This window comes from Lepidochelys kempii, chromosome 10 (assembly GCF_965140285.1).
Source record: "Lepidochelys kempii isolate rLepKem1 chromosome 10, rLepKem1.hap1, whole genome shotgun sequence".
NCBI lineage: Eukaryota > Metazoa > Chordata > Testudines > Cheloniidae > Lepidochelys > Lepidochelys kempii.
Window position 1 is genome coordinate 25,965,146 of NC_136389.1, and position 18,428 is coordinate 25,983,573.

The following is an 18,428-nucleotide window of genomic DNA, read 5'->3' on the forward strand; positions in this document are numbered from 1 at the left end:
TAAACTGTGGCTCATAACAGCATTGAGATGGTGGGTATTGAGAAGATTGTGACCTGACGTCTGGTTGAGAGGTATATCTTCTCTTCTGTCTCACAGTGTAGATTCCTAAGGAGTGTAATGTGGTCCGAGAATCCTTCAGGATGTGGAGAGAAAATCTGTGTTCTCCACAAAGAGTTCAGCCCTCCAAACTGGAATTCTGTAGCTCTTTGGGCAATCTAGAGAGATGTAGCCAACAACCACAAAAACCAGAACCCGCCTCAGTACCACTATCATGGAGACTGGGTGGGCAGCTGTAACAGCTACATCAGGTGGTGTCTCTAGGACCAGTCTGGCTATTAACTGACCGTCTCTAAGAATGGTCTGAATCTGTTCTTTTTGTGTTTCCAGAAATGTTCCAGAAACATAATGGGTTTCCCATGATTAATAAAATTGTATTTTGCCATGACAGTTTGGTAATTTAGGACTCTAAACCGTAATGTTGTCGATGAATACCCCATCTTGCCAAGGCTGATCGTATGGAGTTGACTTGACATTATGTTGCTTGCTTCGTGCATTAACCACATCCACTATGACTGAGTTAGGTTGCAGCTGTTGAAAAACAAAGTCTGCCTCTTTGGGTAGAGATGTAGGGTTGTTTTTGTTTACACTCTGTTGCAGGTTGGTGCGATGGAGGCTGGTGTCTGCCAGATGACTTTGGTAGGATCTAGAATCACCTCATTAATTGGGAGGACAATTCTAGATGAGAAGGTGGTGTGCAGAATATCCACCAACTTGTGATGTGTATCTGCCACATCCTGTAGGGGAATCTGCAGCTCGTCTGCCATCCTCTTGGTAAGATCCAGAAAGTTCCTAAAATCTTCACCTAGTGATGAGAGGTGGGCAGCACAGCCTCATCTGGGAAGGATGGGGAGAAGTGTGCTGGAGAGGTAGCTTCCTCTTTGGGTTCTTTTTTCCTGTTCTGAAAAAACTTTCTCCTGCCCTGGCTCAAGTGCTCTGGACAGCCAGGCTGTAGCAAACCATCTGGTGTACTCTCCCTGAGAGACACCGGGGATGGTCGCGACATGTGTGTACACATCACCGAAGAGTTACAATATGGCCTTGGGGGATAGAGGGAGGAAGGCAGGCATGGGCGGTGGGCTTACCTCAAGGGGCCCATACCGCAATTGTAGGTTGGCTTGACGGAATTGGGGAGGATCCTTGTCGTGTGATGGTGGGCCACGATGAGGGGCTAGGGAATGATCTCCTCCTGGCCAGTGCCAGATTTGTCAGTGGGCAAGGGCCGCTGACTGGGGTATTGGTAGTATACAGCCTGGTGCCAAGGGCGATTCTGGGTGTCGGGATGTGCTCGATACCGGGGTCCTGGTACCACGTAATGGGGATTGTGGTTCTTCCCTAATCATCAGGTCTCCAGGGTACCAGAGCTCATGCAGTACCATGGGTTCATTTGGTACCACAAAGGAGTGTCTGTGGACATTGTCAGTACCGATAGTTTGGCGGAGCACTCCCTAAATGAGAGTTTTGTTGTGCCCAGTACAGAAAGATTGTTGGTGCCACTATTTTAGAGATGGTACAGTAATTGTCTCTCCGTGGGTACTGAGGCCACAGGTCTCCAGAGTATCAGAGCACGTGTGTTACCATGGGCTCATGTGGTATCACAGAGGAGTGTCTGTAGTGTCGGCAAAGAGTTCTGTGGCACCTTATAGACTAACAGACGTATTGGAGCATAAGCTTGTGTGGGTGAATACCCACTTCGTCGTGTGGGCTCTTCTATCAGGGCCTGAGCCTCTCCTCAGCTCCCCCACGCCTGCCCAGCACTGCGCTGTCCTGGGTGCTGGTCTCCTTTGCTCAGGAGACAGACCTTCTCCCTTGAAGGTCTGGGAGAGACTGCCTGCTCCCTTCCTGGGCAGCCTTTATATAGGGCCTAGCCTAGCCCTGATTGGCTGGCTGTAATACTGGCCCTGATTGGCTCTCTACAGGCCCTCCCTGATTGACTGCCACCTTGCGCAGCCGCTCTGGCCTGTTGTAGCCCAATCTGGCATGGTGGTGGGGCACCGCCACACCTCAAAGTCCAATCAAATTAATGCAGCCTTCGCATCTGGAAGCTACATATATGGACTGTTTTCAAAAGAGGCTATGAAATGGCAAACTTTTAAATTAAATGTTTTGACAACAATGCTTAGCTCTTACATGGTGTTTTCCATCTTCTACAATCGTTACAAACATTAAACAGAAATGCTATCTGCTATTTCAGTCCCAGTTCAGGTCAGCAATATTAAGTGGACCAGCAGCCATAGAAGATGAAAGTGGTGTTAAAATACTGAATTAATTGCGTCCAAAAGAACCTTTATTTTAGTGAATTTAGATGAACGGTGCCAACTTGACAGCCCTAGATAGCACACTCTTCCATCCACTGTATAATGCAGTAGGGGTACAGCAAGCTTTCCCTGCACTTCCCATCAATGTGCCTCAGTAGTGGCCCAGATGTACCACCTAACGATGGGAGTGAGGTTCAGTTCTCATTTCCATTTAGCCTCTCTGCTGAGAGTGTCAACAGGAGGACAGTTAGAGGTAGTTTCTCCAATGTAGACACCTGTCCTCTAGGACCTGGGTCAAGATCAGCAACCAGTTGGCATATGCTAATAACTTTGGTTAATGCATCTGACCTTTCAAACTGGAGGGTAAATACTTCCTCTACTATTCTAAACCTCCAGACTCACTCCCCAGGTGACCTTTTACAAAAGTATGTTAGGGGACCAAAACAGCAAGAGAAAGTAGTCATGAACCTGACTATTGGCAATACAAGACTTGATTTAAACAACATCGTTGGATTCTCTCAAGTGTAATGATGTGCAAACATACCTAGCAAGTCCATATAGGATGACCTAGCTTAAATACTTTAGAACCAAATTGTTTCAATTGCTGTGATCAACATAAACAATGTACAAAGTGGGCTAGCACTGATCAGGTACATGATAACACCAAGGGAACTCTGCAGGGCTAGCCCCACAGTATGCCAATAATGTATTTCATCACACAGACTCATAAGGAACTAGAAAAAATGGATTTCAGACGCAACATATTTGGTATCTACAGAAGAGAGATGTGAAGATAAGAATGCCTTCAAATGAATGTGTTTTGTCTGCAGTTGGAAGAGGTTGAGTGGGAGGACAGTCTTTGTCTCAGAAGGGCAGCTGTGTCTTTAAGGCAATATGCTTGCTCAAATATTGCATTTCGGCCATTAAATTTAATAAGAAACTTGTTTTAAAAGTTATAGAACCCTCCACCCCCCGTGATTCAATCCAAGACTAATATTATGGCTCCTTTTGGGTCCCAATATATGCTTCAAGTGAACCATGTGTATGAATCCTAAAGCAGATCCTCCAGCTATATAGAGATGCAGTTATGGAATATAGAGCAGTGAAGCACTGACTGCAATGAGGCATACATGGTGTCAGCTATTTCACTGTTAATCAATCAGCTTCTCCAGCAGAGATTGAGAGAGAAAGGAGCAGTTCCATAGCAAACCAAGAGCTTTAGCACAATCTGGCTCTTACCTATTGGGATGGATGAAATCTGAGAGTAGAGATCCAGCATGCGATTGCCATCTACGTCTACAAGGTAGTTCCCTCGGCTCTCTTGATAATTGCAAAAAAAGTGCACAGCTTCTGCATTCTTACAGGAAAAAATAAACCAATAAATCTAGTAAGTGGCAGAATATTCAGTTCAATCTGGAGACAGTAAATGGGGGACATATACAGTAAAACCTTTTAAAAAGTATTGCTAGAATACAAACATACACATCTCTGTTGTATGGAAATTAAGTTTACTGTAGCCTCTTACAAAAATGGGATTTTAATAAGAAGTGCAGTAGAGACACAGGAGGGAACAGAATGCAGTACAGTATTTCACACCTCCTCATCGAAGGCTCTCAAGGTGTTTTACAAGCATCAGTGAATTAAATGAAGATAATGATTTGCCCAAGGTCAAATACTGAGTCAGTAGCAGAATAGAGAATAAAACACAGTATTCCTGACTCAATCTGTTCCTCTAATAATCCGCACACACACACTGTGTGCATGTGGTCTTGCATGTGCCAGTTGGTGAGTAAAGTTGAACTGCAAGGGTATGGTTTCTGCACATAAATCAAGTGTGCACATTGCAGAATTGCTCTTTTCGTCAAGGAAATATATAGTTATACTGACATACTTTTAAGATCAAAGATTCCTATGCTCATATCCTCTGCTTAATAGCAATTAAAAAAATCACCACATTCAGTCAGAATCCCTAAAGAGGTAAATAATAAAAAATAGGGTACACTGACTTCACAAAACATTTCAGCATTTTAAAACTGTTATAGAGTTATTTTATATTAAACATTATACAATAATTTAACCATAAAATACTACTGTCACAATTCAGGGCAATTACACCTGTATTCCCCCTTCAGTGGCCCAATCCCCTGTGTTATTCCCAGCAATGACAGTCTGCCTAAACAAACCTGCTTGCTTTCTCTTCAGACACTGATAACAGACTTATTGCTACAGTTATAAGTAACATACAGCTCTTTCTAAGCAAGCCTACTTTATTCTTAAGGTAAAAAGCATTACAGAGAAAACATCATAAAAACAATAAAAGAACCTACACACATGCTAAGAAGCTAACCAGAGACCACCACAACTCTAACACGGCCTCAGGCAAGAGCAGTCTTTCAACACCCCACCCTCGGGGTTTTCTTGTGGTCACAAGTTCATAACAGCTTCAGCTCAGAACAAGCACACAGTTTTATAGGCCCCAGTAAGTCAAGTTCTTCCAATCCTTCCCTAAGGATGTGGCCTGCTGTGGACCAGAGGTCCTTTCCATTGGCTGTCACTCTTTGGAGAGGTCAGTTTGAACTAGTATGTGTGTGTCCGGGGGGGTGGAGAAATGGCTTCAAAGGCTGATCATGGAGGAAGTATATTAGCATCCCCCTCCCTATTTGAAACAGTACATACAATGCCACAGTAACACATACACAATTGCATTTGTAATACAGTTTACCCCAAAAGGTATTAACCCCAATTCAGTAATGTTTAACTTTATTCAATAAAGTTTATCTTCATTCCATGAGGTTTGTTCAGGATATCATAGGATATTGTTAGTCTGTTACAACTACTCCTAGATTTAAATTTTTTGCCTAGTTTTGCATTATGAACCTAAAGCTAGAAAATCTGATTTTAAAATGGAAAGGCTGAGAGATTGGCAGCAAAAAATAAACTTGATGAGTTACCTGAATTCCATTTAGCTGTTTCATTAACTCCTGAAAGAAAATAATAAAAAAATCAAGAGCATGATAAACATAGTTTGTACACTTCAACTGAACTGCTTTAGTGATTTCTATTAAACACTTGACTCCGTCAGAAGGAAATAATGTCCAGCTACTTGAAACCCTCATGTCACTTACAAAACTAAAGTATCAATTTGTAATCAGCACAACCAGTTCTGTGCTGGGAGACAAGCAAATACACTTTGCTCTCCTGCAGATGGGAGGTTTCATTAGATTCACTTGCTTCTAATTCTTAATACTAGCAGCAGACATTAAGAAACCAGGAGGTTAGACACAAAGGGCAAAATCTCCTCTCTGATCAGCCATTGAAAATCTTTACTCAGATACTCTGCCATCTCCCCAGCAGCTCCTTTAGTTGCCCCCCCCCCCCCAACATTTTGCGGGCCCTGGTACAACAGTACCACTTGCACCATTGAAGTTACACTATTGAAGCAGAACTTTACCGGTGAGATCTTTCATGCAGATCTGGGAGGAGAGTTTTGTCTTAAAACATTTTGACAGACAGACAACCTGACATTTGCCTAACTCTTTTCGTAATCTGATCTAAGTGTGTGCACAGTTATTTTCTTGCTGCTGGGAATTCCACCCATTGGTGTTCTTTAGTGTTGTTTCTTCCATTTTAGTCTGTCATTCTGGGGTCTTGAAAGAAAATGGATTCTCTGTATTGTGTAATCATTTATTTAGGATAACAATAATCTTTAGCTCCTGGTTTTTTATATATCAGGCCTGGTACTGTGTTTTGGTCAATCAAAATATGGCTATGGGGGTGGGGGTGTGTGTGACTAAAACCACCTCACTTTGTGAACTTACTCTGGACCTAGGCCCAGGAACTTCTGTCTTCATTAACGGTCCATCATAATCAAAGTCCACATCAATTTTAGCTGCAGTTTGACTGATCAATCTGTGCCCTGTAAGAAATAAAAACAATGAAAAAACTAAATTACAAACTCCCCCCCAAAATAAAAATATCCAATTCTTCTTCTTTATAAGAATATCCAACAGCTGAGGACATCTGTGTTGTACTCTGTGAAGAAAACTTTCAGGGCCTGATTCGGATCTTGTACCAATATAAATTAGGAGCAACTTCAAGGAAGACAGTAGCATTATCCCAGTACAAGTGAGATCAGAAATGGGCCTCCCTAGCTCTTCACTAGAGAAGAGGAGACAGTCTACTGTTTAGAGAAGGGGGAATGGGAGTCAGGAATCTTAGGTTCTATTTCCATTTCTGTTACTGACTTGATGTGTTGTTACATTGAGCAAGTTTACCCGTGGACTCCCATCTGTAAGATGGAGGTGATTCACTACCTGCAGAAGCACAGTGACCATTTGAAAATTCCCATGAAATCCTCAAATGAAAGGTCTTACGGTATGCTTAGTAATAATTCTAAGGATGTAAAAGAAGATGTATACCTCAGAAAAGAAAAATGGCTTTGTTAAACAAATGAATACTGCATGACTAAGACAGCATGCACTGCAGCTCAGAGAGCTGGGTCATACTGTGGTTATCTTTATTCTGACCTATGGGTAGACTGCTGCTCTGCAGCCATGCGTGTAATGGAGGAAAGATAACAGACCTGACATCTCTAATGAAGCAGAAAGGCAGAAAACTACCATGCTTCATCAGTAATAGACTGCTCCAGTTTTTTAAAGGAACTTCTGAAAAATATAGGATTTGCGTGTTGTTTTAAAGGATGTAGAAAATAGCTTTTTCTGTTGTCCTCACCAAAACTGTAAGGTTTAATATTCAAGAGTAAAACAGTTCACAAGATACAATCTAAGCGGTATTTCCTGAGTAAAATCTGAGGCGTTCACATGTGATGAAAAAGAGCAAGGCAAATCTTGTAGGATCTTAAGGTTTTTAAACTTACATCACATTCAAGGAAACATGATCAGTGGAGTTTCTGGTCAAGGGTCCACATTAATTTCCTGTACGTACTGACATGGACACAAAATATTCAGAGTGCTAAAGTACGTAATAAGCAGTACTTACAGACCAAAAGTGTTTGCAAACTTTGCAAATCTGATACTGCTAACTGTTAGCAGTGAGATAAGTGTGCTTTACATTTGTGATGCTCCATACAAATACTAATCAATCAATCAATCAATCAGTCCTTACCAACACAGTATCCTCCTCTTACACATATCAGTCCACAGATTATTTGTAGACCATACCCCTAAAATCGTTCCATCAATTTGCAGGATATATTCCAAAATGTTTAATAAATACCAACTTCCCTAAAAATAGCTAGATCATATATACATACATGGGATTTTATCCAAGAATACCGACAACTGTCACAAATACTGAGAATTACTTCACTGAACGTCTGATGTAAAACATTAAGTGCATATTCAGAGTGAGTATAAAATGCATTTGTTGTGAATTTTTCTATGATCCTGTCAGAGGGCAGATTAATTAACTGCAACAATTTAGCACTAGAGGATATTTAAAGCGATACATACTCTGAGGAATCCCTCACCATGTTCAGGGATGCAGGCCAAAACAGTTTAAATGTTACATTTTTCCAGATTATAATTTGACACTTCACAATTTTAAAAAAAAAATCACGTTATTTATTTATTTATGATATCTCCCGTCACTTAAGAGCAGGGTGCCTAAAGTCAAGAAACAAAGGGATGCAGTACCAAGGTAGGAGCCTGAAGGCCACACATGGGATTGATTAGTTTCCCATCGGAAACAGAGTCTTTCCACTGTCTTTATTAGGAGTTGGATTAGCTTCCAGTTCCTAAACCCTCCCAGTTCCCAAGGGGCAAACTACCCTGTTACACTTGGACCTAGCCATGTTAAATTCTAAACATGCATGTTTGTACTCTCCATTTAAGTAGGATGGGCAAGGAGAGTACAGATGCCAGAGCATTATCAGGGAACCAAGAAAAAAAAAAAAGACAACAAGCTTGTCTCTGTACTCTTCAACTACAGCAAAATTATTAACTGTACAACCAAACTAACATTCTCATCCACAATTTTTGGCTGCACGGTACCCAAGGGCCATTCCCCAGAAAATTATCTCCTGTAAATTAATCTCAATTGGTGTAACTGATTCAGCATTTTAGTAGCACCACACCTATACCAGGTCGATACGTGGTAAATGGACACTAGACGGATTCATCAGACCACAGGTAGAAGTTACCATTCAACAATATCACATTGAGTGCCAGGAACAGATCTGCCAATCACCCCTAAAGTGAAACACAACAGAATGTACCAGAGCTCCAGAAAGATAAACATATGGGAAGGCAGGCAAATGCCCAGGTATGTGGAAAGCATCCTGTAGCAGAGTGCAGTATTATCAGCTGTCTAACCCTCTACTTTTCTGCAGATAAATTATACTGTGGAAAAATAAAACAGAATTCCACAGCTCACTTTCCCCCACAAGATTTTAGATTCAGAAGGGGCTTGAGAAGCTTATTAGAGTCATTTTGCTTGAAATAAATATTTAGTAAAAGAAATAATGGAAGGAATCTCACATCTGCAATTCTCAGCAGAGTGCCTTTGAATTTTGAACAGAACCATTTGGCCAAGATTTTCAGAAATGACTTAATTTTATATGCCTCAGTTTTTGGGTGCCCAGTTTGAGACACCTTAAAGAGGTCTGATTTTCAAAAAGGGGAGAGCACCCAGCCTCTGACTGGCAGCCACGTTTAAGTAATCTCTAGCTGAGTACTCAAATGCTGCTCACTTTGGAAAATTTTGGCCACAGACTACAATTATTCTCATCAGTTTTAATCCTGAGTGCTACACCTTAGTTTAAGTGACAACACCATAAGGAAGTGCATTATTAATGAGCTTTGTTTGGAAAGCAATGTCACTCCATTTTTGTGCCATTCCTGTTTAGCAGTGGTATAAATAGTGGGCTGCATGACAAAGTAGTTTCATCAGAGAAGTTACTGGATATAAGAGTTCTGAAGCTCATTAAAAGCAACACAATTCATAGCTGATAAGGGCTGTACATTTAGTAGCTCAGCTATAAAGTCAAAAAGATTAAAAGGCAGATAAGACACTAAAATAATCTTTAATTCTGCCCTCAGAGAATGAGATCACAATGTATCCTATGACACAAATTTATCCTCTCTTCCTCCAGCTCTGCAGTTTTCATTGGCAGATAGCTCTATTTCTCTTCCCTCAGTCCCACCACACCATCCAAACATCTATTTGCTGCCTTGGTCTCTCCTTCAGTCTGAGCTGCCCTTTCTCTCTGTGCAGGAACACATCACCTATTTCAAAGACAAGATCCTCTGCAGTCTCCCTCCCCAATTCCCTTTTCCTCCTACCCAGTGTCACTACACCTATTCTTATTTGCCTCAGCCTATGTATCCAATCCAGTTTTTTACAACTTTCAACAAACAGCCAATTAGCTAATGAAGATAGGAAGGGTGCGTGTACAGGGATTCAAACCCCTTCACGGGGACAAAGTACTTCTTTTCCGCCTCTTTGGATGTGGGTGGAATGGAAGACGGGGACTCCTGGGTGGATGGGCAATGCGACCTGGGCCGGGGAGGGGATGACATTGAAGAGGTTATCTGAGTCCTCAGCTAGCTTCTCAACCTCCAAATTAGATTGGCAGCCACCTTCTTGAGCAGGGCTTGGTGCTCCCTGAAGTCACCAAGGGAGCTATTGGTTTGTGAGGGCCCTGCCACCACCTCATCCAAGGATGACGAGGACGACTGCACCGCTGGAGGGTGGGGAGCAACCCCTTCCTCAATTGGGGACCGCTCTGCGGCCTCCGGAGCCTCCCGTGAAGCTTCCACATCAGACTCAGTACCATGCTCCGACTCCAGTGCCAGCTTGTCCGAAGCGATGGGAGTAAGGTGCCAGCATAACAGGTACACCCCGACAGGTTTCAGTATTGCCACTGGGCAGGCCACTGCCCTTGACACCATGCTGGTGCCACAGGTGCCTTGGCGGGTTCCCGCTGGGAGGCAATTCCCCTTTACGGGGTGTCATAAATATAAAGGGAAGGGTAATCATCTTTAAAATCCCTCCTGGCCAGAGGAAAAATCCTTTCAGCTGTAAAGGGTTAAGAAGCTCAAGGTAACCTCGCTGGCACCTGACCAAAATGACCAATAACGAGACAAGATACTTTCAAAAGCTGGGAGGAGGGAGAAAAACAAAGGGTCTGTGTCTGTCTATGTGATGCTTTTGCCAGGGTCAGAACAGGAATGGAGTCTTAGAACTTAGTAAGTAATCTAGCTAGGTATGTGTTAGATTATGATTTCTTTAAATGGCTGAGAAAATAGCTGTGCTGAATAAAATGAATATTCCTGTCTGTGTGTCTTTTTTGTAACTTAAGGTTTTGCCTAGAGGAATTCTCTATGTTTTGAATCTAATTACCCTGTAAGGTATTTACCATCCTGATTTTACAGAGGTGATTCCTTTTTACTTCTATTAAAAGTCTTCTTGTAAGGAAACTGAATGCTTTTTCATTGTTCTAAGATCCAAGGGTTTGGGTTTGTGATCACCTATGCAAATTGGTGAGGATTTTTACCAAACCTTCCCCAGGAAGTGGGGTGCAACAGTTGGGAGGATTTTGGGGAGAAAGACGTGTCCAAACTATGTTTTCTCTGGAACCCAGATAAAGTTTGGTGGTGGCAGTGGAAGTCCAGGAGCAAAGGGTAAAATAGTTTGTACCTTGAGGAAGTTTTAACCTAAGCTGGTAAAAGTAAGCTTAGGGGGTTTTCATGCAGGTCCCCACATCTCTACCCTAGAGTTCAGAGTGGGGAAGGAACCTTGACACGGGGGAAGGGCCGAACTGGCCCTCCGACCTGGACCACTGCCTTTCTGGTGACCAGGGCGAGGCTGTCTGATTCTGTCAACTGACCCTCGTTGGCGACCAGTACAGAGAAGGTGAGGACCGGTGCCTGCCTGAAGAACAGTACCAGGGCCCAGCGACTGGTACCATGACCAGGAATGATCCTGTAATGGAGGGAAACTGATGGCTAGGAGACCTGTGAGGCGATAGTGATTGGCACCTTGCCGATCACGGGGATTGGTACTGCGACTCCGGAGTCCCATGTCTTGTTGGTGGCGACCATGGAATCAGAGATGTGAGACTCCTGGCTGGAGACCGAGGCTGCAGTGCCAGGTTCCTGGGCCATGGCAGAGGGGAATGACGCCTGTGGTCCGGGGACACTCCACTGCCTTTTGGGGTGGTCCCATAACTGGCCTGACCATTGGCACCAGTGTCTTGGCAGGATCCGCTGTGCGGCCAGCAGTCTGCAGTGCTGGTCGGCCTAACTGTTCTTTGGCCACCGGCCCTGCTTCAGGCGCAGATGGTCCGCTACCGCTCCATGGCCTACATGGTCCAACCACAGTGGTACCCCCGAGAGCCTCCGTAGCGGACACAAGGCCTAACACAGGTCCTTTGCCCGAAGTTCCCTTCTTGTGCGGTGCCAGTGGACCAGTCGACCTAGACTGCTTCTTCAGTACCAGTGAGGGGGAATGGTTCCAGGCGTACTCTGGTGCCGGCAGTGCACTGCGTGCCGAAGCCAAAGTACCGGGCGTGGAGTCTGAATGTGAGGGCTCCAATCTTGGGTGCAGAGCGAATGTCAATCATTCCTCAATCAAATGTCCCGCTCTTTCTGAGTCCAAGGATGAAAGTTTTTGCAGATCTGGCCCTTGTCTTTTCTACGGGTTTCCCCCAAACACTTTAAACAGCTATTGTGAGGGTCACTGATGGCCATTGGCCGGCTGCACTCAGAACACGGCTTGAAGCCTGGGGAATGGGGCATGCCCCGCTCTGGGACAAAGTCTCAGTCAGGACTCTAACTTTTACTAAAACACTTAACAACTAACTAATCACTTAACTAAACAACAAAGGAGAACGATCTAAACAATTAAGAACCGCTAATGCTCTTGCCATGCAATACCAGATGCTCCAACCAACCATCATGGGCGGTAAGACGCAACTGAGAGGGCGTAGGCCCGGCGGCACCTGATATACCACCGCATGAGCATGGCACTCCAGAGGGCCCCACAGTCAACCCTGTGGATATCGCTAAGGCAGAAACCTCTGACAACTGTGCATGTGGTCGCACACACACCTAGAATGGAATTGGCATAAGCAAGCACTCGAAAAAGAAAGGAAAGTTTTAGGAGTGTTTTTAAAGTTTAGAGATACTACAGAAGAGTCAGACTATGACACCCTTTGCCACATTAAAAGCATCTTGAGCCATGAGTTGCCCTACTGACTTCAGTGAGACTACTTGTGTAGTGAGGCACTAGCCAATCTGTTAAGTATTGTAATCTTGCCCTTAATAATAATAATATTCATCTGAAAAATTTTCCTATTAATCTCAGCCAGACTCTCCGAGTAAATGTACTCGTTCTGAAGGCCATTCAAGTTTGCTACCTAATTTAAAAATCAAATCATGCTCAGAAAAAAAAAAGTATCCTTCCTTAATGACAGATACATTACCGTTACCCCAATAACGCACTCCCCACTTGCAAAATGGAGGGGGAGGGGAAGAACATTTGTAAAACACCCTGAAAAGACTGAGAGCTAAGTATTCTATCCATCCCTTGGATTTTTTTTTTTTATTTATAATTGTTCAATAAAAAAAGTCTATCATCAACTCCATGGGCAAATTCTGCTCTGGATGGTGCAGCAAAGGAAGCAGAAGGTGTTTCCCAGTGCATCCTCCTCAACAGAAATCCCACCAGCCAGGACAAGAGCTACACAGTGGGGAAGCTATCTGGAGTAGTTTCTGCTGCTCCCCTGGCTAGTGGTTTTCACAGCATAAGTCACTAAGGATTCATTTCTTTCAGCAGCTAGATTCATTGCACAGTAAAATTGATCTACACTAGACTGATTTTCAGAGGTTCTGAGCACTTTTGAGAAATCAGGCCATATACTGAAGAAAACAGACTGGGAGCAGATTAAGAACACCTTACAAGAACACTCACATCAAAAGCAATAATCCATAAGTAACTGTGCATATGTGCACACACACACACACACTCACACTCACTCTTTGAAGGGATCAGTGTAGGAAAAAAAAAGCGTACATTACAGCATTCTAAGGAATACTGAAAAGAAAAACAATAAAATACTCAGCAGAGCAGCAAAGAACTAAGCAAGGGTCATTCCCACCCCTTTTTGTTGTTGGTATTTATGCAAAAGTTCCTGTGAAGTAGACATTTGCTAAAGGCACGTAATAGTACTTTAAAAACAAGCACAACTGTACTGTGCAGTGCTGCATAAATTTACGTTGCCATAGCTCATGTGTCTTATTGTATGAATAAACTAAATCTCTGGCACACAGCGCAGGAATTATTCAACTGAACTGAAAACATGTTATTGCTCCCCAGTTAACATAATAGTCTTCGTGCCTTAACGGTGATTTCATCAAATTAGAAATGTTGATCAATTTGTGGAACAGTTTTTGTTTTTTTTTAATAAAACCTTTTCAGGAGCAGTTTATCCAAACTATCTTAATTTTCAGTAAGTGCTGGTGACCCTGAGCCATTTGAAAATGAGAAACGCAAATATCAATTTTCCCCATTTGTTTGCTGTCATCTGCAATATATTACACTTCGTTTTCCACCAAAGATAAATAACTTTTAGGCTGTTTAACAGATATAATATACAAACACATTTTTTACTTGTTTTCTAAAGAAGAAGCCTACATATCTAGTTAACAGAGCACCTGAATTCATGAGAACCTGTGTAATAGCAGATCTGATTTATTACTCTCTACTATTTCATAAGGAATCTCTCCCCGTCTCCTTATCATTTCACCTCCACCCCATCCGCACCCCCGACACCTCTTTGAAATTGAGAAGCTTTGCCATATGCAAAACAATAGATGCATGTTTCACCAGATCAAAGAATCTGAAGAGAATTCCCTTCTCATCTTGGGTTGAAAACTGAAGAGATGTCCGGGGTCGGGGGGGAGTGCGGATCCTAACAAAGCCTTTGGTGAATTAGTCCCAGTTTGGCTTCAGACAGATATATTTTCTGACTATCAACACCGTACATTTGTTTTAACCTCTCGCCACTTTGAGAAAGTGGTGGGCAGATTATGGGTGCACAGTAGCTCACACATTTTCTGGCAGTGCCAATAGATATATTCTTTCAGCCTTGCAGTATTCCATTTACCCACTTACATAGGGTATGTATTTTTATTTAAAAGGGAAATAAACAAAAATGTTAACTAAAGTAAATCAGGAATCTGTGCAAATATACATTCATAGCAATTCTGAAAGGTTGATTTGCTGATCTTTTGTGTCTCAAATGAGTATCAGTCAAGTTCTAGAATAAATTTGCATAGGGAAATAAGAAAAGAGCTCTCATCTTAACAGCTAGGAAACAGATTAAAATACTGTCAAGATGGCTCAGAATAGCACATTTGCATATGGCTCAGGTCAGCTCCTACAACAAGACCTGTGGACAGATGCTCAACTCATGTTAATGGTCAAAACTCCGTTGAAGTAAATGAAACTGTGACAATTTACACCAACTGAGGAATCTCCCGCCAAGCTTGTCTGACACAGCACTCTTGTACTGAAAGAAGAGATACTGATGCTGCACTGTTAGAGGTGATGACCATCAGATGATGTGTTAAATCCAGGTCCCTTCTGAAGGACGCTGTCCAGACAAAATTTAAGGAGCCCAGGCCGCATTGTAAGAGAGTAAGAGACAAAAATTTTCTGTGCAAACAAACATTCCCACTCATGTCCAAAAAGGTGTCAGTTATTCCTGAGCGCATAATGGTTTACACATTGACCCACATGTTCCCAGCTTTATTGTTATCTAAATTGTAACAGAATGTTGGGACCCCTCCAGGATGAAAAGATCCACATAAACCCATGTTTTCTACTACAGGCAGGCCCAAATGGATGTGCTGTTATTGGGGCAAGGAGATCTCAATTTAATAATATACCTATTAGGCATCAAGTATCAGAGGGGAGCTGTGTTAGTCTGTATCCACAAAAACAATGAGGAGTCCAGTGGCACCTTAAAGACTAACAAATTTATTTGGACATAAGTTTTTGTGGGTAAAAAAACCCACTTCTTCAGATACAAGTGAAGAAGTGGGGTTTTTTACCCACGAAAGCTTATGCCCAAATAAATCTCCTTGTTGTTTCTACTTAGGCATGTGGAGATTAACAAATAGGCTATGCAAAAACAGGATAAACTCTAGGAATTTTATGGCTTGTTGGAACCCTGTCCAACATACTGAGCTAAAAGTCTTTGCTCTCTGTAACTGGTCTTATATCCAAGTGAGTAAGGACCTACCAGATCATTACCTGTTATGTTTAACGTTATGGTTACTTTTAATGAACTTCATAAAATGGAAGTGACCTATCTCTGGGCACCAGGTTTTGAAAAATGTGGCTTCTGTCCTTAAAAGGTAGCTGTAATTGTATGATTGAAAAAAAAAACAACAAAAAAACAGTTTTAGGTATTTCCGGCTCCCAATTGGTTATTAATACTGTCTTTATTATTATAGGATGATCAAACGTGAAATGTCATTGGGGTTATGTTACAGCCTTACTCCTCAGAACTAGAAAGCATCCGTGTCTGAAACCTCCCTCAACAATCTCATGTACTTTGCATACTTATGCTGATCATTTGCCAGTAGCAGACTAAGGCCTTGTCTACACTACCAAGTTTTGTTGCCAAAAACTGCCCTTTGGCGACAAAACAGCAAGAGCGTACACACTACAATGGGACTTTTGTCACAAAAAATGCCCAGTTTTGGTGACAGAAAACTTCCACCTTTATGAGAGACTTTTGTCTTCTCCCCTTCATTTATTGTCGACAAAGAGCCAGTGTAGACACTGCTGATTGTTTTGTCGACAGAACTGGCTTTCACCAGTATCCCACAATGCCTGCCCCGATTGCTCTCCTCAGTGTTTTGATCTCTGCTGCCCTGCAGGCATGCGCCCCTCCCCTTTCAAAGCTCCAGGAAGTATCTGTGTGCTGCTCTGTGTGGGAAACAACAAAGAGCAAATCATAGGAAAGCTCCTGTTCTGCCCTGCACTAGGAGCACAGCAGCAGGCAGACTGCTGCTGCAGGGGGAGGGGGACAGACTGCTGCGCTGCTTTGCTGTTCTTCAGCACAGACAGCTCACAGAGCTATTCATGATGCTGCTCTCGGCAGCTGAGGGGGCTGTGGGAGAACTCACGCAGAGATCAGCTCTTCCTTCCCACAACACTGCACTGTTGGATAGATACCCACAGTGCATTGTTCACACTGTTGATGATGGTGTCCCCAGTGTGGACATGATCTGTCGACAGAGGGAGCAAGTGTGAACACACTTTGGCGATTTTTGTTTTGTCAACTTTTGTATGTCGACATAAGTTTTGTCAACAAAACTTGGTAGTTTTACCATTTATACTCATGTTGTTACACCAGTATAACCGCCAGCGTAGACACTTTATATCTGGTATAAGAGTGGCTTTTTTGGTTTAAACTTCTCCCAAGGTGACATAAGATGAACAAAAAAAAAAAAAAAGACCACTCTTCGACCAGAATAAGAATGGCTGTGCAGTGGTATACTACTGGTATACTAATGAGTTAAATTCACAGTTTAGTTTACACCAGTATAACTTTCTTGTGTAAAAAAGGCCTACCTGTAGCTGGGTTTGTAAATTTCATCCAGTGGGCCAAATTCATCCACTGACTTTTGTAAAATGCTTAGGAAATGTCTTGATGGGCAAAAAGAGGTACTTTCTTACACTGTGTTAGCTTATCACGATTGTAAAGCCTTCTGTACGCTTGTTATGATGCAGGCTATTTCTCTGAAGTTGTTAGCTGCTCCTGTTATAGCTGTAGATATTTAGCCTGAAGTGTTAGCCTGTGAACAAGCATTAAGAGAGCTTTTCAATCATGTTTGGCTAACATAATATGACAGCACACTTTTTGCCTGTCAGACAGGGCCTTGGAGATCCTCAGATAAAAGGTGCTATGTAAATATAAGTATTAGTACTAATATACTGTATAATTTGTAGAGAATTTTCTAGCAGCAAAACAATCTGCAGTTTAAAGACTGTCAGTATATTAAGTTAAATTCCACCCTTCTTACTGCTGGCTTTTCAAACTTCTACAGAGCCCATTTATTTTGCTGTTAAATATGTCAGCAACATTAACAAATAAGCATGGTGTAACATTTAATGTAACAGGGATGGCATCATTTGCTTCAGGAGAGAAAAGGGTAGTTGTTTTCTGCTCTCTTTTTTTATTTACCACCATCATTCACCAGCCTTCTCTCTCAGCATTTCTAATAATCATACTTAGGCTTGGAAGGATTAGACTTTTATCAGTAAATGTTGATAAACATCAATTTCACTGTATACACATAAACCGACGAAAGATTATTTCCATCAGTAATCAAATAATCAAAATTTACAGATAAGCAAAGTAAGAAAAGGGCTGCTTGAAAACTTATTAGAGTTTGATTTAAGGCTGTGTACTTTGTATATTTGGACACATGATGTGGACAATTTGTGTTATAATGGTTAAAGCTTGAACTTTTTATTCTCAACATCTACTGTCATTAAATAAATACCATTCCCCTCCCCCCCCATTTCCCACGACTGTGAAAATTTAAATAGATAAAAATTGCTTAATAAACTGATATTTTCCATCAAAAGTAACAAAATGAAAGTCAAGTTCTAACAAGTGTAACAATACTTCACATTACTATAGAAACTTCCAGCCAAAGATCTCAGACATTAATTAACAGGTGCATCCTTTTAATAGCCTTTCAGTGTCATCAGCAGTGCAACTCCAACCCTGTGGTTCTGGTGAAAGGGCAGCAGTGATGGAGGGAGCTGTGTTTAGTATAGGCCTGCAGAGGAAGTGCTTACCCTTGAAAAGCCAAGAGGAAGATGGGTGTAAACACCCACGGTTCAATTCTGGTCTTCACAGAACACTGATGTAAATCAGCAGTAACTTCACTGAAGGCAGTGTAGTTAAACCAGTGTAATCAAGAGGAAAACCCAATTCAAGGAAGGAAGAGAGAAAACTGGGTGTAGGAATAAAAACTTATTTTTAGGAATCCTCATCCTTCCCTCCACAAGAGCATGTGTAGTGAGAGCTCCTTTTCCCCAAAGAAGGCAGACTGTCTTTCTGCATTG

General features: G+C 42.2%; 1 protein-coding gene across 2 annotated transcripts in view; it reads right to left on the minus strand.

Moving 5' to 3' along the window:
* ABAT (4-aminobutyrate aminotransferase) overlaps window positions 1-18,428 on the minus strand; it is a 133,118-nt gene that overhangs the window by 54,461 nt on the left and 60,229 nt on the right. For both annotated transcript variants that reach the window (XM_073362483.1, XM_073362484.1), the window contains exons 3-5: window positions 6,134-6,231; window positions 5,267-5,296; window positions 3,555-3,672 (exon numbers count right to left, since the gene is read on the minus strand). In XM_073362483.1, the coding sequence (XP_073218584.1) occupies window positions 3,555-3,672; window positions 5,267-5,296; window positions 6,134-6,231 (246 nt within the window). The remainder of the gene's footprint in view (window positions 1-3,554; window positions 3,673-5,266; window positions 5,297-6,133; window positions 6,232-18,428) is intronic.